At 44.1% G+C, this 26,831-nt stretch overlaps 2 protein-coding genes across 4 annotated transcripts in view; one reads left to right on the top strand and one right to left on the bottom strand.

The window, feature by feature from the left end:
• Positions 1–1,856: 1,856 nt before the first annotated feature.
• On the bottom strand, positions 1,857–26,831 carry LOC119371672 (acetylcholinesterase). 3 transcript variants are annotated; one of them, XM_037642117.2, is made up of 4 exons: positions 26,696–26,831; positions 20,305–20,418; positions 3,526–5,114; positions 1,857–2,043 (listed from the first exon to the last, which is right to left on the bottom strand). In XM_037642117.2, the coding sequence occupies exons 3-4, from the start codon at positions 5,103–5,105 to the stop codon at positions 1,860–1,862; spliced, it is 1,764 nt and encodes a 587-aa protein (XP_037498045.1). In that variant the 5' UTR covers positions 5,106–5,114; positions 20,305–20,418; positions 26,696–26,831; the 3' UTR covers positions 1,857–1,859. The 3 variants fall into 3 exon arrangements, with proteins under 3 accessions (XP_037498045.1, XP_037498046.1, XP_037498044.1); XM_037642118.2 differs by lacking the exons at positions 20,305–20,418; positions 26,696–26,831 and adding an exon at positions 15,443–15,568; XM_037642116.2 differs by lacking the exons at positions 20,305–20,418; positions 26,696–26,831 and adding an exon at positions 13,879–13,949.
• Positions 14,010–26,831, top strand: part of LOC119371671 (protein FAM91A1) — a 29,783-nt gene continuing 16,961 nt past the window's right edge. The window contains exons 1-10 of the mRNA XM_037642115.2: positions 14,010–14,255; positions 15,470–15,554; positions 16,211–16,362; positions 17,618–17,675; positions 18,613–18,680; positions 21,984–22,106; positions 23,484–23,574; positions 24,343–24,405; positions 24,774–24,880; positions 25,936–25,974. Coding sequence (XP_037498043.1) covers positions 14,184–14,255; positions 15,470–15,554; positions 16,211–16,362; positions 17,618–17,675; positions 18,613–18,680; positions 21,984–22,106; positions 23,484–23,574; positions 24,343–24,405; positions 24,774–24,880; positions 25,936–25,974 — 858 coding nt within the window. The 5' untranslated portion in view covers positions 14,010–14,183. The remainder of the gene's footprint in view (positions 14,256–15,469; positions 15,555–16,210; positions 16,363–17,617; positions 17,676–18,612; positions 18,681–21,983; positions 22,107–23,483; positions 23,575–24,342; positions 24,406–24,773; positions 24,881–25,935; positions 25,975–26,831) is intronic.

The following is a 26,831-nucleotide window of genomic DNA, read 5'->3' as shown; positions in this document are numbered from 1 at the left end:
AATTAGCATCATTTTCTGAGCAATACACTGGCGGATATTCTTGTAGGTTATGCGCATGTATTCATTTTTTTTTTAATTTGTCCTCGCTTTATGCCTTGTTGAGCCCCTTCATAGGAAAATGAACCCTCGATCGTGATGCAAAAGAATTTAACTACTGATATTGTCAATTCTTCACATGTTTGACGTAGCCAATTTCTGCAACACGCTCCTTACAGAGCTGCAACAAGTTGCCTAGGTACTACCTTTGAACGCAAGCGCACTGTGCTGAACACAAGTGTGAGCCTGCTTTACATATATCTGTGTCAAGTTGTATATTAACCAGCAGCCCTCAAATATCCCATTTACTAGTTATCTGACTTTGCAGCTGTCATACAGTGCTTTCTATTAGCACGATTCACGCATTTTTGCAGTGTGTGCAGCCCGATAGCAGAATGCGCTTTGTAACTGCGTAGCCCGTGATTAAATACACAAGGTGAGCATCGCGGCGTTGCTCTTTATAGTAGATGAAAGTATAATAAATAAAACAGAAGAAAATAACACGCACGCAAAACCTTTGCAGCACTTGAACGGGTTCGGTACATTTACCTTGTGTCAAAATGTTTTTTCACGGATGGCCGAATTCTCGCTGTATCGCTCTGTCGGCCTTTGGGACTGCCCGCTTCCAAACTGCGAATCTGTCTGCATGCCGGCGCACGGGAAAGTGACACTTTTTCCGCACATGTTCTGTACACCGAATTGCAGAACGACGCTAAATGACAGTAGCGTAGCCAGAATTTTTTTTTTCGTGGGGTATGTGCGTGTATGCATATACACATGCAAAACTGAAAAATTGGTGGGAGGGGGGGGGGTTCCCCCGGCATTATTGCTTATTATTACTCCCCCCCCCCTGGCTGCCAGTGGCTAATGACATCGCTGGTGTGAGGCTCGGAATATTTCGCTCGACAAACTTAATTAGTTTTATTGCTGTAATTAAGCCACTTGGGCTCCGATGCCGAGATGCTCCGACGACGACAGAAGGTGACAGTTGAGTTGTAACTGCACGCCACGTTCATTTTCGCTGGTGTCCTGCGTAACTAGCATAAAAAATATATATAATATGAAGTGCAGGTGCACGTACAAAAACACAGAGAGGCAATTAATTGGACGTTTCGGCCGGGGACCAGCCTTTCTCAAGGCTGGTGTCCGGCCGAAACGTCCAATTAATCGCCTCTCTCTTTATGTACGTGCGTAAACTTATGCGTATTACATAAATACCTATGTGACATTCGGGGAGCACACAGAGTGAAAGAAATTTTTCAGAATTGCCTGAAGTTTTCGTCACTGCGATGCTTCTGCTCTGATTATATATTTGAGAAGTAGATTAATTAATCTATATTATATGTTAACAAATTATGTGCAAACTACAGAAAGCATGTGGCAAAAAACATTACCTTGTTTCCCAACTGCGTGGCGCTTGAGTATCTTCAAATTTGGCACCGATAAGCAACGCGGGTAATCCGTCAGTATGTAGGCACTTTTTACACAGAATAACGTTTGCTACATGCAGGGAGCGTAGCCAGAAATATTTTTCAGGGTTGCGGGGGTGGGGGTGGCCTAACTACCCTTTATGAATGTTGATGCGTGTGTTGTATGTGGGCGTATCAGGCCCGTAGCCAGGAATTTTTGTCGGGGGGGGGGGGGGGGGGCACTTGCTGAAAACCTTGACTATTTGAGAGAAACACCTATTTCCTATTTTCATTATTTATTTTTGGTAAAAACACCTACTTCACCAAAATTACGGGGGGGGGGGGGGGCCGGGCTGGCTACGGGCCTGGGGCGTATATATATACACAAATTGCTACGTGGTCCCAGAGCCCTTCTCAACACGACGGCACCGGAGGGGTTCTGTTGCGTCGTACATTCTCCCAGAAGTCGCAGTAGGCCTGACGATGCGCCCACCCGACGCTTTCGTTCACATCCAGCACCAGATGTCGCTTTGAGTCCGTGCGCTCGGGCCAATTGGTAATTGATTCCGATGATCCGTCTTCTGACAGGTTGGGGTTCCTGTAGGTATACAGCAGGATGTCAATTATAGCTCAGTCAGTGGCGAAGCTAGGGGGGGGGGGGGGGGGGGGCACACGGGCCCGTGCCCCCCCCCCCCTTCCCCCCGATATGTTTTTCCCCATGGCATACACAGCACAAAATGACAATCAACCACATATATCTGCCTGCCCTGCCGCCACTTCAGATCATGGAGGTGCGCCCCCTCCCCCGCGAAAAACATTTCTGCCTACGCCCCTGAGCTCAGTTGTAAATGGAAGTCAGCAGAACTATGTATGATTGGTTCAAAAAGTTTAATTTTAAGCGTGCACAATAATGGTCAACCAACTTCGTGTTGTCGAAATCACCTGCGCAGTCTTCGTGCATACAAGTATGGTGGCATAATACGAGCTCTTGCATACCACCAGTATCGCCAAAATTCGAAAAAAAAATTGTTTGAGATTCGTGATGTCACACTGGCATTCAGGCACTGAGGTTTTGGCACGAAATTAAAAAATAAAATTTGGATAATATCTTTAATTTTAATAACGAACCAATGATGGCATAGTTAACGGCAATAAAGGTGTCAAATAATAATTCAGCAATCTAAACTGAATTCGTATTTTACATTATATAGTTTCCAACGAAAACGACTAGTACAGATAACTCGGAGCGCACCAGCTGTTTTGTCTTTGCAAATAAGTGATTTTCATGTTGCAATTAAAATACACAGCTATATAAACGCAACGCAGCCATTTGGTTGGAACGTTTATAAAGCTGATTGGTTGCTCATTAACTTAGAAAAATAAAACCAAATAAGTTTCTCCACACACATAAGAAAACCTCCGCAGACACGAAGATTGTACATTTGCTTTCCTTCAACGATACCCATCATGAATGCTTTCCTAGGAACTCTGTGGAGCGCACTAACCCCTGCAGAGCCGAGATTTGTTGAAAGTAAACAAAGTCGCAACTAGCATGAAAATGACTTCGTTGTATCCGACATTCCTTATAAGCGAACATTCTTTACACGCTGGCACCGGCGATGAAAATTTCAGATTTAACGTCTAGCAGCTCTCAGAAAACGGACAGATCGCACGACGTTGAGGCGACGGGCGTTTCTTTGTTCAGTCCGTTCTTCGATGTAATTTTGGCGCGGCTAATATGTCAACTCAATCAAACCAACTCGTCCAGTTTTCTGCTATATAATTTTACATTTACTTCGCTTTACGCGGGAAGCGTGCGCGTCCTTTTATTGCGACACGCTCTCGGCGAAAACCGCTTCGCTCGCTGGAACGGCCGTATTCCCATACGCCACCGTTTCGTAGTTACGCTAGATCCAGCCTTATTTCGTATAACATGCCAATGAGTTGCTGTCGCATTCAATTGCTTCGCCGCTGCCTCGAAACTGTGACTTTTTTCGATATATCGAGGTTCAGCGGAAGCGCATGTAAAAATGAACCTTAGGGAGTGCACCGCACAATCGAGTGGCACGCGTCTACTCACCCGGTCTTAGCGAAGTTGGCCCAGTACCGCATGATTCGACGGCTCAAGACCTTGTCTTCTTCGCTGTAACAGTGCGTGTCGTTGAGTGGCTCGCCGAACACGAACGGCACCTCCTCACCGTGCATCACGCCCGTCCACTGGGGCCACGGGTTACGCGAAGACCTGCGCGCGAACACGTACTGGTACACCGGTATCCTGGCACGCGCGAAGGCGCCCGCCCACCGCACTGCGGGACACGTGAAGTGATAGTCACCTACGATCAAGTCCAGGGCCTTCAATATCTCCGTTGCCGTCGACGGAATCGTACCTTCCGTGTACATCTTCAGGATCTCGGCGATGGGCACGTGTTCCAGAGACGGATCCAACGCCTCCAAAGCGGCCGTGAAGTTTTCTTTCGTGACTTCCGGCGTCTCCTCTGTCACCGGAAGACCGAAGAAGTACTGCAAGAACCAGGAACCTTCGTTTAGGTTGGAACCCAGCATCACGCTAATGTTCCTCGCGAATGAACTCTTGTCCATCAACGCCTGAGGTGTGTCTCGCAAGAAGACGCCGTCCACAACGGGTACGAACGGAAAGTCGACCACACCTCCACTGTTCGTTTCATTGTTCACGATGTCTTCGGGCCTCTCACAACGGAGGCTGTCCAGTGTCTCTTGATCCAAGCCGTCCGGGGCTCGCAACGCCGTAGCCAGTCTCCTAGCCGATTTCCGAGCCCTGTCCCTGTCCTGGAAGCCCCAGGGCGCCGTGGGAGACCCGCTTTGAAGTATGACCCTGTGAAAGAGGGATTCTGAGAGTGGCGACAAGATGTGCAGGCCCACGCTGACGGCGCCGGCGCTTTCGCCGAACAGGGTCACCCTATTCGGGTCGCCTCCGAAGGCCGCGACGTTGTCCCGGACCCACTTGAGGGCCAGGTACTGGTCGTAGAGTCCGGCGTTTCCGGGAAGCGTCTCGTTGCCGAAGGAGAGGAACCCGAGAGACGTGATGCGGTAGTTCATCGAAACCACGACGACGTTTTCCTCGGAGACCAGCGTCCGGGCGTCGTACACGTCGAGCGTGGAAGTGCCACTGTAGAAGCCGCCGCCATAGAGCCAGACAAGAACAGCTAGCGGACGTCCCCCGGACGACGAAGACGTACCGGGCGTCCAAACGTTGAGCTTGAGGCAGTCCTCGCTCATTTCAGTGTTGGCGTTCCACATGACGCTCCCGCTGAAGTTCCCGTACTGCGTGTCCAACACTTGGAAACAAGAGTTGGGCTTCACCGTGGCGTCGAAGACGTCCGTCCACGGTTCGACACTCTCTGTGCGGTCGAACCTGCGTTCACCAGTGGGAGGCTTGGCGTACGGTATTCCGTAAAATACGCGAACTGTTTTTCCCAGGGGCGACTGCGCGATGAATCCTCTGACCCGACCGTTAGCGGTGTCTATAACCAGGGTTTCCCCCTGTTCTTCGACATCTTGATCTTCGACACGATTCGACGCGTCGTCCTCCGGCTCGGTCGAGAGGCATCTCAGGACGACGACGCCGCATACCAGCAGCGTGAGTAGTGCGAGATGGCAGGACGCCGAATTTTCGTGAAGCATGTCCTGTTCCTGCAAGCGTGGAGCAAAACAGTCATTAGCATATGTAGCACATGGTACGTGTTCCAGCCAACTTGCGCCTAGTATTAAAAAAAAGAAAAACACGTGCTATGCTTGTCGAATAGGCCCAGTATTGTTCTGAGCAGTATACAGCACGTCAAATTTTTGTTCCAGCTGGCCAAGCCGGATAGTTAACAAAGATTGCTTAATTAACTTTTAAATTAATAACTAGCGAAAAATCTTCAATGCAAAAGATGTGGCACTTGTTCTTAAACATCGGAATATTTCATCCATGCTAAGATAACTGCAAATCCAACAAGCTGGGTAATTAACAAAGACTGCTTCATTAACCGTTACAATAGTAAATCTAACGAAAAATATTCTATAGAAAAGTTGTAACGTTTGTTCAGAATGTGGAATATTTCGTCTATGGCAATGTAGCTGCTGTTTAATTTTTTGCAGCATTTCTTTAGAGTGCACGAAATTAAAATTTATACTTGGCGCAAGTTAACTCTGTATATCAGTATTCGACTGAAGCGTTCGAGTTCTCAAAGCTCTTTGACTAGGAACGAATTTCGAAACTATGGACAGCCACGTGCCAGCTTCGGGATGAGCACCGTCCCGCTTGCCGCAATATTCACTGTTGTTTCGCTTAGTTTTTTCTTCTTCTTCTTTCTATTGAAACGTCTTTAGCAGCGCAGGACAATATGAAACGGAGCACGGACGCCTTTCGTCGCAAATATTTAAATCGCATATTTCGAAACTGAGCATTCTGACTGTACATAACTTGCTAACTCACTTTTTAATTTCTACTGTTAAATGCCTACAGAAATCAACTCGCAACGAGTAGAACTTATTTACTTATTTGTAAATATATTATGCCTAAGGGTAAGCTTTCGAACTTAGAAAGAAATATCCAGGTACCTTACAGAATAAGACTGCGCCACTTTTTGTCTCGTCTCTTCTTTGTAGTCTGTCCTGGTTTGATTCGGGGCATGCTTACAAAGTGTATGCGGTCGCTATAGTTCACTGTGAATTTACGCTACTCGTAAGTTTAGTGGTATTGTTACAGTGCGGACATAACCGAGTGGCAGCCGGCAAAGGGATCTCGAGTCATGCAGTCTACCAGGGGCGTAGCCAGAAATTTTTTCGGGGGGGGGGGGGGGGGGGGTTTCAACCATACCTTATGTATGTTCGTGTGTGCGTTTGTATGTGTGCGTGTATATATACGCAAGCAAAATTGAAAATTTCCAGGAGGGGGGGTTGAATCCCCTCCCCCCCTTCGCTACGCCCCTGACGGGAACAGTAAGCGAGAAGACCCCGATGCGTGGCACACTGCGTAGGGGACAGCCCGAATTTCAACATAATTACGCCACCTGTACTGCATGTTTTGCCCCTTGACAGCACTGCACGTGCAAGCGAAGCCGCGCGCCATGCTGTTCTTGCGCTAGGTGACGGCTAGAATATAACATGCAAAACTGGTACGTAACAGCATTACTCAAGCGCTCATGCATCCCGAGCAACGTCCAGAAACGGAACGAAACTACGGCACAGAAAGCTTCGCGCCACTGCTGCGGCGTCATTAATTGCGACGCGGTTCGGCGATCGTATGTTTTACTTGCACCTGACGCACTAAGTTGTCTATAAGGGTCATGGCTTTTGAGATTACGCTACATGTCTAACGCAAACGTCATGGTTTACTCAGTAATGAGCAGAGAATGTTATAAAAAGGAATGCGTACAAGTCTCGATGGCGACGGCTTCCATGTGTGCGCTGGCCTGTCGCATGCATCGCCCTTTCAAAACACTCTGTCGCACGTACGTCCGTGCTATAGCTCCTGTCAAAACTTTATTGCACCGGTATAATATATGTCATTTCTCTTCGTTTGAGGCCATAAAAAGTCCCGCGCTGTTGACTTTTAAAAGCCTACCCGTTTTATTACGCCTGTTGCCGTCGCGCGCATGCGTGCACATACAAAGCGGGCGCAGCAGATTGAGACATGATGAAAGAAGTTGGCGTGCAGGATACAAGAGAACAGATCAGTACAACACAAACGTCGACTACGAATAATTAACTGAAAGGGCGCACGGGGCGCACTGCGGCGGAAAAGAAATAGACACAAAAATTGCTGCGCGTATGTCATTACTATGTAGGTCTCGGTGTAGCTCTAAATCATGCGCTTAATGCAGCTCCACTAGCGTGAAACCTGACGAAGTGCATAGCACAGGCTACCCAGCGATTTCCTTGGCAACCGCGCGCTTGCCGAAGCGGTGGCGCCCTCTCTCGCGCGGCGCGGGTATCGGCCGGATGTTTCGTAGGAGTTTTTAGCGATTTTAGGTAAAATATTGCGAAGAATTCTAGGTTATTTCTGTAGTTTATATTATTTTAGACCTTGATAGTTTATTTTGCATTGGTTTTGAGCATTGTTAGCTTCGTTTTAGGCCTGTATTGACCACTGCGTGACCATGCGACATGAGACAGTGGATGGACGACAAGTCGGGCCCATAAAGTGTTATACACTTAAAACAACAATTCGTAGCACGCGGGTGAAAACTGAAGTCGCCACCCGTCACTTGACGTCACAGACAGGTTCTCTGCGCTGGTACCCCAAGATGGCTGTCACCGTGACTTATTTATCTCATTAGAGAGTGTCAGTCCAGAGGAGGACAGCCAGTCGTTCGGTCCCCGCGTTCTTTTGTGCTCTCCCCGCTTTCTTTTGTTCGCCAACCGCGTCAAGGGGGAACACAAAGGAACGCGAAGGTTTGGGTATGAAAGGATAGACTTTTGGGCTAGTTGGTCTGTTACGTTCATTGAAGCCATAGCGCTGACAAGACAGGGACCACAGAAAGCGCACGTCCCGTCCTCTTTCTGTGGTCCCTGTCTTACAAGGGTATGAAAGATGCTTGGGGGCACCGGCACTAATCTGGTGTGGAGCCGCCACCGTTTCTTGCCCCGCGCGTTCGAGCAAAAGTTCACGCAGTGTCTCAACCAGCTGGTACCCCAAGATGTCGGTCACGGTGACGTCAATGCAAGCTACGTTTCCCGAAGATCACGTTGAAACAAACGCTAAAGAAAAAAACGATGTTTTTTTTCTCGTGTTCGTAAATTGCAGTTTCACAGTTCCGAAAGCACCGCATATTTACAGCGAGAAGACGCTTATTACGCGAGAATACACGCAAAACTAAAATGCAGGTGCCGACGCCACCTTCGAATTCCTGCACCAGCTCACCGTGACGTCGTTGATTTTGACGGCGTCTGCTAGGGCCTATATGTAACCGTTCGTGGCTGAAATCGTTTACGTTGTACGTGTCATGAGGTCAGAAAACTTAATCGAACTAATGTGGCCGGAATACGCAAAAATCCTTTGCAATTCGTGACGTCACACTTACGCTCACGTGCTCAAAAGCTCCAGCGCGAAATTCAAACTTGAAACTTTCACATTCTTTTCTCTTCAGTTATAATTAACCTATGATGGCGAAGTTAATGACAGTAGAGTTATGAAAGAATGATTTATCTTTCTAAACTGAGATGATGTTTCACTTTAGCGTCCCATTAACTTTTGTTATGGTAGATGGGCAGCTTCAATTATTGCGCAATGAAGCGGCAGGCTCTGTCCTGAGCGGCTTCTAACGTGTGAACGAGATATTGTTCATGCGGCAACCAAATTGCGGATGCGAACTCAAGTTGAGGTAATTAGGCAGCGCGCACATTACGAAAGGAAGAAAACCATTATCCTCCCGTCTGTATAACGAAGCTACACGAAACTTATACGGGTTTCATTTGTAGCTTCGTGCAGGATTCAGTCGACTGACTAAAATTCTTTCCCCCTCTTGGACCTATCCACCTTCGTTGTAAATGAAATCATTTTCCACCAAGTAGCCTTCCACCATGTGGTAAAAGAAAGAAAATACAAAAATAATCCGGGCCGAATTCACTAAAGATTTCCAATTGTAAGTAAAAGCTCTACGTTTCGCATAGAGCACGTGCGCAGGACTTCTGCTCATGCGCACAGTTCGCGGCGTTTTTGCGTTCGCAACGCCATCTTTGCGGACTCAACGTACGCAGTATACGTACTCAAACTTGCTGTTTGGCAGGTCTTCTTCACCAATGATACATAGCGTCAAGATTGGCTGAAAGTTGCTTTAACAAAAATTTTAGCTAAAGAGCTCAATGTACATACGGCTGGGCCCTGCACTCTAAGAAAAGAAGGTGTCCTTTGACTCTTTCGCTGCACATGTGACTGCAACGTTGACTTTCTTTAGGATAGTGGTGGGATACACGACTTTGCAAAAGAGAGTTTCTCGTGTTTCTCTAAGAGAGTTATACATGTGAGAGTCACATGTGCATAGGCGCGCGCACGGGGGGGGGGGGGGGGGGAAGGCAGGTGGGCGCCCTCCCCCCTATAGTCACCTGAGAAGGGGGCGACGTAAAGTCTGCCCCATACATTGACCTAATAGGAAGGGGGGCGCCGCGATGAACTCCCCCCCCCCCCCCCCCCGCCGAAGGGGAACCCTGCGCAGCACGCCTGTGCACATGTGTAGCAAAAAAGAGTCAAAGGACACCTTTTTTTTTTCTCAGAGCGTGGTGTAATAAGGATAGAGAAACGTAATAAGGCCTCAGCAGTTACTCAATAGAATTTAAATTACATTGCTAAGTACAAGGCCTCAGCACTTGCTGAATACAATTTAAATTACATTGCTAAGTACATATTTTCCGCGGGACTTGACTTACGGAATCACTCACCACGATACGCGTACTAGTGTGTCCTCCTTAAGCTCTCTTCTGCGGACTTGTGTTAAAAATCGGACGCCGAGGTAATAAATCTTCGTGAAGGACAACAAGCAGACGCATTTTTTTTCTCAGTGCCTACTTTAGTATATGTACTGATGCGCATCACTGTTGACGGATGAAAATGGAGAAGGTGTACATCCACTCCTCGAGAAGTGACAGCAGTGTGACTCACGTATACATCAGAATGAGAACGGCACACAGGACGAACAACGGTTATTGTGCCGAAATAACACGCAAATGCACCTATAGCATTTGGGTGCAACTACCTAAAAGACCCCTAAATCACTCCGAGTTCAAAGACGAGACAGTGGTTTCTTTCTCGCCTGCGCTGCCCTTCCTACAATCGCTATTTCCTCCTCGCCACTTATTTCTTCATAAGACAATGTTTGCACTAAGCGTTGAGCCTATTAGGATTTCGCGCTTTTCCGCTTCACGCTGTTATCTCCGCTTGCGCAGTCGACATCGCACAAAACGAATTGAAATCAGTTGATCGCGCACGGTTTTCATACGAGGCAAGGCAGAACGGGCGTGCGACTAAGCGGCGTAGGAGACAATTCACAACTGATATCTCTCGTATACGGACCAATCGAGAGCTTAGTTCGTCATGACGTCACGTGGATAGACCGCTGGCGTCACGAATTGGCGCCGAAAAGACGGCGGAGGTCATTTAGGGGGCCTTTATAAGTGTTACACCCCCTTAAGAGTACTTTTACTTGTATACTCCTCTATCAAGCTTCCAAAGCGTACACCCTTGCTGGGGGAGTGCACCAAAGTGTGGCCAGCAAGCACTTGAAAAGTCATGTGTTGTTTGCAGTGGTGTAAATCTAGGAAAATTACAAGGGGGGACACACCTGGCAACGGCGGCCATTTTGTTTTTAAATATGCTTTAGTTTTATTTAAATAAAAATTAAAATCATGCTTTCAAATGAAATTTAGAAAAAGAAACGAGCTTGTGCAGCCGATAGTATACGCGTACGTTGCATGGCGAAGTTGGTTTTTAAGAGTAACTCGTAGGTAGGCTCTAGCATATTTTTAGATATGTCGTTTGGGCTGGACCATGAAGTAAAAGTGTTAGCGTTTTCTTGTGACAACGCGTAAAGGTACATTTTTTTTTAACTTCGCCTCTACCCGCTCATAGCCTCCCGCGATTTACCCCTGGAATCTTTCTTGTAAAGCATTTTTATGTTCACCGGCGATTCTTTTAAAGTAACACAATAACAGTCGAGCAGTTGCACTTACACTTCATTGTGAATGGCTTCCGAGAAATCGTTGAGATGAATAATGGTAGATGATCAGCGATTTTTTGTTTACTTCGCATTTCAAAGCCCAGCATAATAAACAATTGCGGAACGTAAGAAGTAACTTCGGAAAGCTCGTACTCAAGAGCTATAGTGAAGGACTTCAGATTTCAGAGTTGCTTTTACGGAGAGTACGCAACCCTTACTGCCAAGAAATCCAAATATTATTTTTGAAGGATAAATCTCAAGGGGGGGGGGGACACTTGCAAGGGGTGTCCCCCCCCAGCCTGAACAGAAGGGGGGTCAGGACCCCCCTGACCCCCCCCCCCCCCGTTATTTGCGCCACTGGATGTTTGCACGTCTTGATATGTTGTTGTCATGTGGTGTTGCACGCCTTGCACGCCTTGAACACAAGTGGAAAATCAATTGAGCCTTTTTTTCTAACGTGACAGCTGTGTGATCTCGCACAGCGCAGCAGTAAAGCCACAAAAGATGGGCGGCAGTTATAACTTTTCAGGGACAAGACAATGCCCAAACGTTGGAAACTTTTTTCCCTGAGTCGGTGTTCATCTTTTTAGATGTAGCCTTTTAAATGCTGCATCCACTATATAGTGCATGCGTACGTATACTTGAGCATTAAGTACATTCTTCTTAATTATACGCCTGTATGAGAATGTGCGACACTCATGAACATGAAGGTGTTGCACTCACATACATAAAACCCTAATAAGAATTAATATGTACACCATTAAAATTCCCCCATGAGGGTGTTATAAGAACATGGAGGTGCGTAACTCTTTCTTAGGGGTGTTACACACTCACGTATGACACCCTAACACAAACGACGAAAAATCCTTGGAATACGTCGCTGGAGTCAACGTTTCTACAATCGGTCTGGTCTTCTTCAAGGTAGCAACCTTGAAGTTGCAACCTTGAAGTTGCAACTTCAAGTTGGGTCATTCCACGCCAAACGTCCCAGCCATTTCGGCGACCATCTCAAATGTACTCGAAAAAAAATTGTGCTCATTTAGTGCATTGAAAGCAGTAAATTGCTAGAACATTTTGGAGAGAAAAAAAAAGTTTTGGTCACGTGAGAGCCTTCCGAATTTCGCAGAATGTCGTCTTGGTGGGGCTCGTCAGAAAAATTATTCTGAGGGTATCGTTTATTGTTTCAATACCATATTTGGTTTGTATATTAAGCAAAGGCGTTTGTTGTTGGTTCTCGTTAATATTGTGTCTAAGAAACAAGCCCTTAAAAGTCATATTCTTTACTATCTAGGGGTGTTACACGCTCACACCCTAATACAAACACGTACACCATTATTCCCTCATAATGGCGTTATAAGAGTATGGATGAGTAACGTTTTCTTAGGGGTGTTACACAGTATATAACTCTTATACGAATACGTACACCATTATAATTCACTCATAAGGGCATATAACTGCACTTTCGTCCCGCTGCAATTAAGTGGAGGATTTACTTTTAACGCTGTGTATCAGCTTTCTCGCCCAGATCGAGCTGTTGACAAGATGTAAACATTAAATCGCACTAGTGAAAGGAACCGCATAAAAGAAAAGCGTTGGTGTTAACCTGAAAAGGATTTGACGCTGCCACAAACATACGTGTTGTTATTCGATCGTAGATTGCAATCTTATCGGGGTGTGGTTTATTTGGTGTAGTTGCGTGCAGTGAGAACATTTTGTAGGAATGAACATTTATAATGTCTAATCTTAATTGTCATAGTTAGTAGTTTAATTATTTACATGTATTATTATTATTATTATTATTATTATTATTATTATTATTATTATATTATTATTATTATTATTATTATTATTATTATTATTATTATTATTCTCCAGAAGCGCCAAAAGGTTCAGGATTCAAGCTCGTTGGGGTAGTGTTAAATATAATAATTAAATTCAACGGTATAACATTACGAGCCGACTTGAAAATAAATTTGCTCTAATTTAACAGTCGAAGGCCACATTCTCACGTTATTCTCTGACATTTCCGACACGAGTTTGACAAATACGAATTTTAAAATTCCCGCACATTTCGAGCTCGACACAGTTCTACGGCTAAAAGCTTGTGCATGCCTCATATATTTTTCTCATTAGTATCCCTTATAGATAAATGACTCAGGCCCAACGATGACGCGAAACTCTTTCAATAATGCTCCAATTAAGTACTGCGTTATCACAGCGCATCATTAGCCATGAACTGTTGTAACTGTTTTCTCTGCGTAAGTGTCCCATACGGGGACAAAATATGATGAGTAAAGCGTCTAGAAGATGAAGAGCGCTTTTCTGCAAAGAAAAAAAAAAGTTATATATATCGACCGGTGTTCATAGTACGGTAATTACATTAAAATGAATCGACTGGTGTTTCGAAAATTGTGATAACGAATTTAGCTTTTTTTAATAGGAATTTACAGGCGATGCGATCGAGTCTAATAATCCATCGCAGTGCAAATATTCTGCTGGCTGCGCAAAAAACGAGAAAAACTGCGACGGAAATCAACACGAGAACATTCGTATGAAATCCGAGCGTGCGTTGTTTGTTTACAGCGAAACGAAGCGAGCACAGGGGCGGGGCGCTAACTTTTTTTGCGCGCTGTCCCAAAGCAGGAACCGAAAGTAGCACAACCTCGTCTAACCTGCGTGGACGCGTCGTTTTTGGCGACCGCGACCCTCAGGTAGCGAGAGCGAGTAAAAGAACCGCGTTGATTGTAAGAACGACTCACTGGATCCATTTCGAAGTCCGCTGATGCACGTCCCTGAAACGTCCGTACCCCTGCGCAACGCGCGAAACTATGTCACGACGGGGAAGTTGTTTAAATCACAAAAACAAAACAAAACGAAACTACGCCCGCTCTACGAAAAGCGGCATCGCCGGCGTCATCGGACAAACATGGCCGCTCAGCATTTTGTCTGCTGTAGCTTGGCAAGTGGTTGAAGCAGCTTTCGCGTCTCAACCCCCTACCCTTATGTTGGGGCCGTCCGGGCCCTCGTTATAGGTCCTGTTCTGTTTATTCCCTTCCACGTAGCCATGAATGCAGACATCGAAAGTTTTATCAGCAGGAACTGTCACTGGAACAAGCTGCCCGACAGCGCGAAGCGGGTAAGTACGGTGTCAGCTGTTTCATGATCTCTCTGCTCAAATTACCGTTTCTTCGATTGTGTTTCATGGTTTTAGCTTTGTCGCTAGCAGTGCTGACGTGCGGAAACCCCTTTTCCTCTATCTTAACGTGCGATTGTCTGTGGTTTACAGATCTTCATTTCTTTATCTTGCTTTCCCTTCGAGTTGGCCGAAAACGTGGTTTCCGATTTGCTCCAACCCGAGAAATAAAATGTGGGGATATGTCTATCGCATCTACTAACAAAGTGAAGATTGTCATCTGTCATGAACAGCTTCGCAATTGGGACCTACCCAAGCACGTGGTTTGGATGAGTACCAACTGAAAGCTTAAACGACGTAACGAATGCCGCTGCTCATAGAAACCTAAAGCAGTCATCAGAAACTTCTTCACATCAGATGTGCGTGTAAAGAAGGAATGAATGGATGATCCACGGGGTTGTTGATGTTCCGCGAAGCATGAAATCCGACGAGGATGTTTTGTTTAGCAGACGAAATAGTGTAAACACGGCAGCTGTAGTATATATATGTTTGTGATTCACCAAGGCCGTGTCTGTACTGATCAAGATTATTTCACCTTTGCATGTTGTTCTTATTAACTTAGCGATCATCTAGAACATGTGTTTATCAAGTGCCGCTCGTCATCAACGCAATTCTTCGAACTTATTTATTTGTTATTAATTTGCTTTCGAGTAGAGTTGACTAGGCGAAGTTTCTGCTAGACGTCTAAATTAAACTACGGCTTGTAATACAAGCTGTTCGAGAGATGAGTGTTTTACCCTCTCAGCCCGATTGAAACAAGAGCGGCACACACTTTATTGAATTGTGCGAATGAATGAAAAAGAAAAAAAAATGCTATTGCCTTGGAGTTTGAAGAACGCGTATGTGGTGCCCGCCTGTCAGTTTAGCTTCAAAACGAAATAACAGTGTCTTTTTTTCCTTTTTGCTCAAAATATGCGGTAGAATAACATCCCAACAGAGCAACAGTGCAAAATTAGAATAGGTTATCAGGAGGAAGGAATGAACACAAGTGCTTGTGTTAATTGTCTCAACTATCCTGCTCGTTCCTTAATTTTGTGCTAGTGCTTTGTCATGACCAATGTAAGAACAAGTACAACCTGCTCTCATAACGTAACAACATGCTTGTAAACAAAAATTATCTGTACACTTACTGGCTTCCTCCGATGTTCTTCAAACAGTTGCTTGGAAATTCGGAAAAGGAGTTTGAAAAGGCCGTCTTCCAGTATAGCATCAAAAACCAGTTGCGGTTCCGTGGAAACCTGGGTAAGCTGTGCTCCTTTGTGGTGAATAGTGTGTTGTTTTCAGGTACCACAGATGTGCTGAAGTGTTACTTTTCCTTAAACTGGTCCTGTTGCATTGTAACACAGGTAGCGCTATGTCACGTCGTGTGCGAGTGTGCATGCGTGCCTCTGTTTTGCGAAGGCAGTGCCACACAAAACCGCAAAGGCGGAGAAAGTGTCCTCGCCTTGTTATCAACTGCTTGGGACGTTTGTATGAAAGCTGTGATAAGCCTTGACCCCGGCGAAGCAAAAGCTCGCGTACTCTTGTTTGAAATCGTAAACGTCCCCTGTCTGATAGTACGCTGTCAGCTTTGCAGTCAAAGCGACTTGCCGTGCGGGAGAGTTTGGCCAGTTGACTTTCGCTTTGCCGATTTAAGAAACTGCATGTTGTGTTGCGTCTTGTCTATTCGATTCTTTCACGCTCGTGCTGTTTACTGCTTTCTAACGTCCGTTGTTTTTTTCCGTCTTGTAACCTTTGAAGATTATGGACATTGGGAGTTCTGATTGAGTCGGTGATGCAAAGACGTATTTGTTGTGCGACGAATATTCTATGGGTTATCACTTAGCTAATTGGTGCCTGCGTGTAGGCTTGGTGAGTGATTCGGTGCACTCTTCTTCCCTACTTCTCTTCACCACCAGTGCGAACGTATCACCGGGATGAAAAGTCCTACTATGACAGTGTGCTGCAGTACAGCCGCAGTCACCTGATGCTGTACCCATACCACCTGTCCAACTACATTGTCACGAGAATGCGTATCACCCCCTTCCAGTATTACATTTCCATTATGCAGGTAAGTCGTTGGGGTATGTCTGAAGGCGCTGACGTGACACTTTTGGCATGCTGACTGCTGGTTTTGCTAGCGCTTCGGAAGGGAAAGTAGTTTAACCTTTTGAGACGCTATTATGAGCAACTGTCTGTAAATGCGTCAAACTTGTACACATCATTTCAAGGCATTCAATATTCTATTGCAACAAATACATCATAATGTGTTGATTTATGGGTTTTATAGGAATTCATCTAAATTAAATTTTGAGCAAACACCTGTATATCCGGAAGTCGGGCATATTCTGTTTTTGCGCAAACAGAACCGAATGTCAGGGTAGAAACATAGTGCAAATTTGTTTCTGGTTGTGTGCATTACAAGCAGAGAAAGATTATATACTCTTGACATGGCTCGTGTAAAGCGGCACATCGAATGACTCGTCAAACATTGTAGTGTCTTCTGCAAAGTGATCATGTGCAACAGTACACTGCAAAATGAGGTTAAATGAAGGCACGTTAATTAGGCAGGAGGTTCAATACATCCAAACCTCAATGTATCTTACTTTTATCTAGCCACTAGTCGGCATAACTAGCAAAAACAAGTGGTGTACACAATTGTGTACAGTGCATCTCAAAGGGTTAAGACACTGCTTAAGGCATAATATCAGAAGGGCCTTTAGTAATCATAAACAGACAAGAACACTAAAGTTAAATGTGGTAAACATGACAGTATGAGGAAATTACTGTTGTAACAAAGCACGAGATTCTATTGGAAAATGAACATTCTAAAGGAGAAACATAAAAGTCATTACTTAAATGGCAAGAAACAAGCAAAACGAGGCACATTTGAATAAGCAGTAGTACAGTAATCATCATGCCTTTTCAGCCTACTTTTTTTTAAAACTGATTTTGCTGCTCTACATGACTTTTTCAGCACTGCCCGTGTGTGCTGATATGGCCAATCAAGGGTTCCATTTGCTGCAGATATGAAGCTAATTAAATAGTCTACATGTTTCGTTTACCTTATCCTGCACATGCAAGTAGTAGTTTGTCAGTTTTCAATACTCATCTTGGTACGTTAGTGAACGAAAGGGAAAAGGTTATGAAGTTTGTGGACATAACTTGAAAATCAGCTAGCTCGAAACAGGGGTAATACAAAGGGTAATTCACAGGGTAATACATGGTAAAAGAGATGACTAAGAGAAGTCTTTGTCTTGCCGTGTAAACGAATATGATAGTGATGATATCTGTCTAATACTACATTTGGAATCTTCTCATTGCAGGACCTCATGGAGCAGGAAAGAAGCTATGATTCATTGCCCAATTTTACTGCTGCTGATTGTAAGTGGTTTCATTGCTTCTCGGTTTCTCTGTTTGCACAAGTGAAAGTCACTCAGGGAGAATCACTATGTTATCACTAATGTGATGTACAAGCACTAATGGGACGAACATGTCATGACCATGTTCATCGCATCGTCTTTTGTTACGCTTGCCTGTAATTCTTCACGATGTCACAGTGTTAGTTACTCTACTTTCATATTTTGTTTTGATATGACCTACTCATACTGGTGATGCAAAACTGTTGGTAGTACTGTTGATACTGTCAGCAGTCCAGTCATTACTAAACTGTTTGATAGTGTAATTGATAGTGCACTATCTAGTATTATTTGCAGACCACCATTGGTACAGGTAGTGCTATCGAGTAGCTATCGACAGCACTGTAAGTGGTGCATTGTCGGTAATGTAAGATCACTCGACATACGAAATGTAAACACAGCAACGTAAGCTCATTCTCAATTGCACGAACTGAGTGTTATTGAGAATAATGAATGAAAAAGTGATGGGCATCGTGAGGGGGTATTGCTTCGATATAAAGGTGGTGAAATTAAATTAGATTGCGGGGTTAAATGTACCAATAATGACGCACACAATGACTGTTGGCACACAAAGGGGAAAGGGATGAGGTTCAGGATTAATTTTGACGAGCTGGGGTTTCTTAAAATGCAGATACATCCGACTACATTGGAAGGAGGCGGGGTCTTTGCATTTCACTGCCATCAAAATTTGGTCACCGTGGCCGGGAATTCAACCCGCATCATCATGCTTAATAGCACAATGCTATAGCTGCTTAACTACCATAATGGCTATGCAAGTTCAAGTCACTGCTTGCTAGCGCGGTATCTTACAGTGCACTGTAACTTAGTTCAGCATGTCCATTTGGTGCCCTTGAAACATTGTTCACAGCCACACACATAATGTGCACTGTTTGTCATTACAGGCTTAAGATTGCTTGGCATAGGCCGGAACCAATACATTGACCTGATGAACCGATGCAGGTCGTCAAAGGTGAGTCCCGGTTATGACTGTCTCTCAACTCGAGCCTTCATTGTTTCTCATTGGCACCTTGTAAACTGAGTGGGGCAAAATCAAAGTGAATGCTGTCAGAGCCCATTAGCATGTTTGTATTTGACAGTGAAATGAAGCAACAAGCCTATACAGTCGAACCCGGGTATATCGAACTCGCCAAAAAACGTTTATTAGTTCGATATATGGCATAATTCGATATAGGCCCGCTATAGGATTTTGACACAAAGGCACATAACAATAAGAAAAGTACTTTATTAATATGGTGGCTTACTTGCGTGCCCTACTTTGGAACAAAAATAGTCCTTGATTTTCTTCTGTGTCAACGACTTCGCTGCCTGCGACAGCACACACGCCTCCACGTTGTCCAACGAGTCGGAGCAGCTGAGGCTGCAACCTTCCACATTCACGCAATAGCGCCGGACCAACGCAAGTGCACTAATCACTTCGGAGGATGTAGGCAATGGGCCATCGTCAATTTCCTTATTGTTGTCGCTTTGGCTCGTGGTCGGCACGACGTCTGCAACGTAGTCCTCATCTTGTAGCTCACCCATGATGGCGACATCATCGTCCGCACTGACGAACTCGTCGAATGTCGATCCGTCGATAGCTCCCGGGAACTCTGCCAGCTCGCGCCAAACTTCGGCGGAAACACCTGCAGTGTTTTCAGTGCTGTCATCGGAATTTGGGGTGTCATCACCAGGCATGCGGAAGCCGGCACGCCTAAAGCAGTTCTGGATCGTCTCTTTCGTGACATCTGCCCACGATCTACTCAACATAGAAAGAGCTCCGAGCAAGTCGATCTTAAGCTCCCTGCCGACACGAAGGTTCACAGAGCACCAACAGGCAACACACCACCAGCATGGACCACGCTGAATGAGGACTCGAGGAAAACAGGCAGCAGCAGGCACACAAGCATAAAGAAAGAAAAAATGGCGCTCACTTCTACCGCCTCTTTACCTCGGAGAAAGCACGACGGCCTCTGATTGGCTGTAAGCGCTGCGAGCGGGCCAGGATCATTTCTTGCAGGGGGGTGTTCGCCCGTGCACAACCGGGTCTAAACCACTTTTTCTAGGGTGGCGCCGGCAGTTTTCCCCACCACCGCGAGGGAAAGCCAACTTGTTGGGGCACTTTTGAGGCACATGGAGTTTGATATATCGGTTGTCGTTGCTATTTTCGTTCGATGTAACAGTAACTTTTGCTATATATTCTCAATGTAAATTTACCGTGTTTAGAAATTGTTCGATATACGGGATAATTTGATATAAACGGGTTCGATATAGTCGGGCTCGACTGTATAAAGAAAAAAAAACAATTGGTGTACAGTTTACATACTTCCTGTAAGACCCCATTTATGATTGGGCCATGACCGCGAGAAATTTCTCCGCTAAGATGACTTCTCCAATTTTAAGTTGATTGGTGATGACTCCTCCACTCCTATTCTCGTTTTCACCTTTAATAGGTAATGCAACGAAAACTGGACAGTTCTATTGCTGCTCACGTATGCGACAAAATTATAAAACAATATGTACAAAAAAAGGTATAGGCTGAATGCCTTGCTTAATTTGATGTAACGTTGTTTCAGACTTTTATGTTATCATCTTACCGTAGTAGTCGTACTGCTTGGCAGACATCTCTTGCATTTGTTGCAGAATCTTTCTCACTCGTTCATTGGGAAGCAGGCTTATTACACTCAAACCTCGTTATAACAAAGTCACATCTGTAACGAAAATAACTTCGTTATATCCGAAAATTAGTTATAACCGTTTATTTGTAACACTGTATTTATTACAAGACTATTCTTCATTTACTTCGTTATAACCGATAAGTCGTTGTATCCGTGTTCGTTTTATCGAGGTTTAAGTGTATCTCTGCAAGCATGTACACTTCTAGACAGTAGCTTAATGCTATTTATGTCCATTTCATTCGAGTGTTTCTGATGCTAACTTAATGCCAGTTTACTGAAAATTTTTCCTTGCACTTGCTTTAGTACTTGAACAGAGCACTTGAGTTGTCACGCGTAAGTATTTACAATATTTCTTTACACTAGTCATAAATGCATGTGTGTATTAAACAGATAGCCTGTTAAAGGAGCCATGGAAATAAATTCTAAAAAGAGACCATATGGCGCAGTGTTTTTGATCTTTGTAAACAATCAGAAGACATCAGCATGCTATGATTGTATCGATACACGGGGAGATAACCTGTTATTATCTTCGTTATCATGCTTTTTGTTTACTGTGGAATCAAAGCCTCTCTTGGAGATCTTCAAGTACTCCTGCCTTGTACTAACTGAACCCAACCTGTGCTTACTAATTTCCTAATTTGATCACATGACCTGATACTTTGTTATGCTTGATTTTGTTTTTATTTCCTTGACATCTATCTATTCTGTTACTCTGACAGACCACCAGTGTCTTAGTTTTATGCATCTCTCTGTTTTCTATTTTAGAGATCCATTTTATTTTTTTAATATGAACCAACTTGAAACCCGTAAGAGAACACGTTTACAAAAGCTTAGCTTTTTCGTTTCTTACAACCACACAAAGCCAGCAGACATGTGAAATTGACGGTTATCGAGGCAATCCTTATATGTCTCATGGGTAAAAAAAATACGGTGTACTCTGCTTCCCATAAAGTCATGATCACATAGTCATCAGTGACATCATGTTGTGACATTGTCATGACGTCATAAATCGCTCAAGTTTGTGATGTCATCCAATGATGTCTTCACGACATTGTCACAAAGAATGTCACATAATGTCATTGGCGACAAAATGTTGTGACATTATCGTGACATCATAAGTCGCTGCAGTTTGAGACGTCATCTGATGATGTCATCACGGCATTGTCACATGAAATGTCACACATAATGTCACATAGAGTCATCAGCTACGCAACGTTGTGACATTATCGTGACGTCATAAATTGCTGAAGTTCGTGACGTCATCTGGCGATGTCATCACGACACTGTCACCTGGCAAAAGATGGGCTGATCATAGTGCAGCACCTTGTGTCTCATGAGAGCAGAGGCTTTTGCCTGTGCTCTTATGAGACAGGAGGTGAACTGAAAAGTACAGATTACAAGGAAACGGGAAATGAAAGTTGATGAAAGGTCAAGTCACCGGTGGAGGGGGGGGGAGTGGGGGTGGGGAGGAATGAAGCAACTGTGGTTGTGAGGCCAAATTCCACTGAAAACAACCTGTGCCTTTTTGCTCTTTGGTTGCTATGGTTTTTGCTCTTATCTGAGGCGATGCCTCTCTTTTGTTTCTTTTTTCGAGGTAGAAGTTCTTTACGGTGCGAAGAAAGTCAGTACGCGACCTTCTGCCCACGAAGCCGGTGTCAGACATTCCCATCGAGCCTTGGTGGTACATCAACGTCGGCTACGTCACAGAGGATGACATCAAGGTTGGCACAACCGTTTCTTGCTCCTGTGACATTTGTTTTCAGATACTATAACACTAAGCATTCTACACAAAGTGAAACTGGAGTTCGAGAAGCAGTCTTTGGGTTAGCATAAAAAACAGCATTCTTAGAGCTAAAACTGTGAAAAAAAATCTCTAGCAATGAAAGTGGGATGTACAAACGATCGTAATCATCACAAAGTACAATAGCGCATTAATTAATCTTGAAAAATACTAAGCCACCTTCGCACTAGTGGTGCCCAGCCTGAAGGAAGTTTCTATTTTTCTGCCTATTTTTTCTCTTCCCTTCTCTCTCTTTCTATTTCTCGCTTCTTCTATTTTTCTATTTTTATACGTGGTTTTGCCTGCATTACGCCAAGCGATGACAGCGTACGAAAGCCTGGGCCCATAAAGTGCTCCACACTAAAGGTATAGTTTGTGTGAAGCGTATCATATTTACGTACTCCCAAAATTCCAGCACTGGCTGGTATTTGCTGGCTCTGGCTAGTACTGATTACTGATTGTTGGTTAGTGTTGCTTATGTTAACTATCCACTTCTATAACAACGTAATAAAGGGATAAATTTGATTATTTACTATGCCTCTGCCTCACTCTATTAATACTTCGCGCACCACTACAGTTCCTCTAGGGGAAATTCACCGAAAGAACTTTTAACAAGCGAGATCATACTCATGTCTTATTCCCTCAAATGGTGATTTTTTAGTTGGATCTTATTCTTTCTCTCTTGCTCTCTTACGACCTCAATATCTGTATTTGCAAAATGAAACAGGTTTTTGAGGGGCACTGTAAGAAGCCAGTGCTTTAAGCCACCTGAAAGATGAATTCTGCTTAGCCTGTTCATTGATAAGCTAAGCAGTTTGCGCAGTGCTTCTTGAATCCTGTTTATGTTAGTCAAGTTGTACTTCTGATAAAGCTAACAGATAATTTCTAAGATTTTGTTCACCGGGATGGATTTAGTTTTAGAATTGAATCACTGAGCAAACAAGCTAGGAGAGAAATAAGAATAAGTGATTTTACTTGCTGTAAGAGAAAGATGCAAGATGCAAAACTTAAATGCACCGAGCTTGCAAGTTGTCAGGAATAGGGACTTGCGGGGAAATACGAAAGTTGTGTCTTATCTTAAACTCCAATCAGACTGTGTTGTAGTAACAAAGGAGCGTGTGCTGGTCCACATTTCTAAATGGATGCTCGTTTTAGGTGCACGTTAAAGAACCTCAGGTGGTCGAAATATCCGGAGCCCTCCACTACGGTGTCTCTCATAACCATATCATGGTTTTGGGACGTTAAACCCAGATATTATTAAATGGACGCTCGTTTTATTTACGAAGTGCTTTTTTTTTGTTCAACTCTTCGACCACAGGTTGTCTCAACAGCTGAGAAGGCTGTGATCGACAAAGTCATCGACGACGGACCACAGAGGGCAGGAACACTGAAAGCGGAAGATGTGAGAAGTGCGTGTCTTTCGTGGTTTGCTTGTGAAATGTTTTAAATGTGAATCATTCTGTAGAGAGTAAATTGAGGCTTCAGAAGCAGTTATTGGGTCAGAATTAAGAGAAAGATTTTCCTGGCCAAATTTAGGAAATAGGTGTGTAGTGTAGAAAAGTAGAACATGCAGACTATCGTGTGAAACTGTAATCAAGATGAAATGTATTCTAAGAATTTATTCAATATTAAAAAGAAAGTGTACAGTTCATGTGAAGCCTAATCTGAAGCCTACCTTACTTACTCGCATAATAACAGTACTGGATATTGCTGGCCAACAGTTGGCTAATCCTGGCTATTTGCTGTTATAGTAATGCAATGAATAATGTAATACATAATGTAATGTAATGTGTGATGAAATCATCACACAACACATTTTGTACTGCGATGATGTAATCGCACACATTCAATTATATATTATGTAATGACATCATGATGACATGGTGGAAAAAGTGGCGACGCTATGATGATGTCATGTAGTCACATGATGACATCATGTCATAATGTCGCATGACGTGGGCGTCGAAGTAGTATGAATATCAATTTTGTTGTCGCACCCAGAAACTCCATGCCTTCACATTCAGTGCTGTCTAAAAAGACTTGGGTGGTTCTGCAAATTTTTTTGCTATAGCGTCCTTCACATTGCTGGGAAAACACTTCACGCACACATCTGTGTGTGATAGTACACAGCGCTGTGTTATTGACATTTGTGCCGATTTCCAACACTACTCTTTCAGGTCTCTACCTGAAGGGTTTGGTATACATCGATGTCCCCCTCGATGACCATGACTGTGTTTCAGGTGAGTTGGCAATTAATAAATTGCACAATACAGTCGAAACGAGAATATGAAACAGGTTTTTTTGCATTCGGTAAGTGTACGCTAATAAGAATTTAAATTCAACATTGCCAACCTCAACAAGATGATTTCACAGTAGTGTGTGGCTGCACGAATACCGCTTTTAGGCATGGCTTCACGACTACTAAGTAATTTATTCTTTGATATTTGCTGTATAGCTGAATTTCAAAACATTTTTGTGTTGGCAGTGTTATTTTGTACTTGAGCAATACAGTGCGGGTTTTGCGCATGAAAACACATATCTGTTTTTTATCATGTCACTGGTAGCTCTGTTCATGTCTCACCATTTTTTTTAAAATATGTATTTGCAGTGCCTCCTCTGGAAGGTTTTGTGATGAACAGAGTACTAGGAGATTATTTTGAGACGCTGCTGTACAAAATATTTGTTTCTATAGATGGGAACACCCCGCTTTCAGAGGTGAGTACGAACACGACGTCTTGAGTCAGTTAAAATTTGTTAATTGTTCCACTTTCCTTGAATTCTCTTTTGCGCTTTTTAATTGATGGCATGTTTAATTTCGACTGCATTTTGCCGCAGTGTATTAGCTAGATCTGTCGGCTCTCGGTGCAACTATCTGCTAGCTGTGTCAAACAATACTGCCATCATGTCTTCGTTGCAGCGGCAAAATAAAACGACAACTTCATGTGCCGTTTAGATTTAGACAGTACCCCTTCCATCACAGTCAAGTGACCAATTTTTGTAGTTGCGGTTGTCATTATTGTCTTCGGAGCAGTTGTTCTGGTTGTCATGTCATGGCCATAATCTATTGACATTATTCTGTCATCGTGGTTTATCTGTCCATGTCATGACTTTCATAATTCATTGTCAAGTTGCAGCAGCTGAAACCACATTCACTTTTGTTCCTGTACTGGAAAAATATTTTTTTCGCTCTTCAGCTTATAGATCGTGTCAGAAGAAGACGTGCAGGAACTTGACGAACCTGAAAAATCTGCTTTTCTATTGTCCGTTTCCAAGGATCTTGAAAGTGCGAGCGCTATAATGCAAAATTCTTGACAGACAGTATTAACTGACATTCAAAAGAGGTACAATGCGAATAAGACGAAGAGAGAACTTCACTAGGACTGTCATTTGAAGCTGAAAGTGCTATGTTAGGTTAGTCTACATGATCGTGTGGTGTCCTTCACTCCGTGTATAAAGTGGTTCACTATTAAAAAAAAGAAAGAATACCAAAGTAGCAATAAAATAAAGTGAGACTGGAATGCTTATTTCCCTTTATCAGAAACGAGCTGGTATTATTAACTGCTCATAGATGTATTCGCAATCAATTTGTTTGTGGGCCTTCCTGCTGTATTTTGACAGTAATTGATGGTGGATTACTAACTGCGTGTTTGCACTATGCTGTGTTCCCAACATAATGTCACACTTGTTGCTTGAAAATGAAGTTTGCGGCTCACTTGCAGAGCAATGTAATTGACGCCTGTCCTTTTTTCCCCCCCTTTTTTTTCTCTCAGCTTGCCAGTGTGTTGAGGATCGACGTTCAACTTGTAAAGGTCAGTATTTGCATTGTTCTCGACATTGCTTGACAGCACTCCTCAAAAAAAAAAAAAGCTTCTTCTTAAGTTGTGTACCATGTACAGAAGACTCAAGCTTTTTAATAAGGAAACCACAAATATCTGTAACTGTCAGCTACAACATTGAAGTCAGTGAAATAGATAATAAATAAGACGCTTTTACTGTTGTGATGTGCAAGTGCGCGATCTCTGCGCGAATCCACCTCTTGCGTTCCTCGCACCATGCCACCAGTTCCTCGCCTTCTAGACCCATGCGCCTTCCCAACTCTTCTAAATCTGCCCTGCTCATCTTTTCTCTCTATTTCTGAACACCAGTAGAGTGTCACAAACGGTCTCGTCCTGTCGCGGACGCCAATTTGTCACGAGGCTATTCAATTAATGCGCTCTCGTGTAGGTTCGTGTATTGGGCGATGACATAACCGTCATCAAGAAAGGAGACGACGAGACCATTTGTGCACACAAACTAACAAAAACTCAATATATTTACACAGCAGAAATAAAGAGAGCGAGGGAAAGAGGTACAGAAAATGCAAGCGCAAAAGAGTTAACAAGAATAGGAAAGCGTTAAAAGACACGAACAGTTCACAGAAGACAAGGACAAGAGAAAAAGACAGTGTCACCGTTGTAGCGGGGACTGTGAAGGCAAGGCACAGACGCACTCACGCAGACGCCAACGGCTAGAGGTGTGGTAGATGCTCACTCGGGTGGACAGAAGCGTGGGGCGAGTCGAGGTCAATGGCCGGATGCCCCTTCGGCGTTCGCCAGCTGCAGATTGGGTTTGAAGCGGGAGACGCCGGTCTTGACTGGCCAACGCCAGACGATGAGAAGCGTGTGTC

This window comes from Rhipicephalus sanguineus, chromosome 10 (genome assembly GCF_013339695.2).
Source record: "Rhipicephalus sanguineus isolate Rsan-2018 chromosome 10, BIME_Rsan_1.4, whole genome shotgun sequence".
NCBI lineage: Eukaryota > Metazoa > Arthropoda > Arachnida > Ixodida > Ixodidae > Rhipicephalus > Rhipicephalus sanguineus.
Note: the sequence above shows the minus strand (reverse complement) of the source record. Positions and strands in the feature narration are given on the sequence as shown.

Coding starts and splice junctions, on each gene's coding strand:
- LOC119371672 (XM_037642116.2), bottom strand. Junction 2,044..3,525: donor GCCAACTTCGCTAAGACCGG/GTGAGTAGACGC, acceptor GTATACCTACAG/GAACCCCAACCTGTCAGAAG.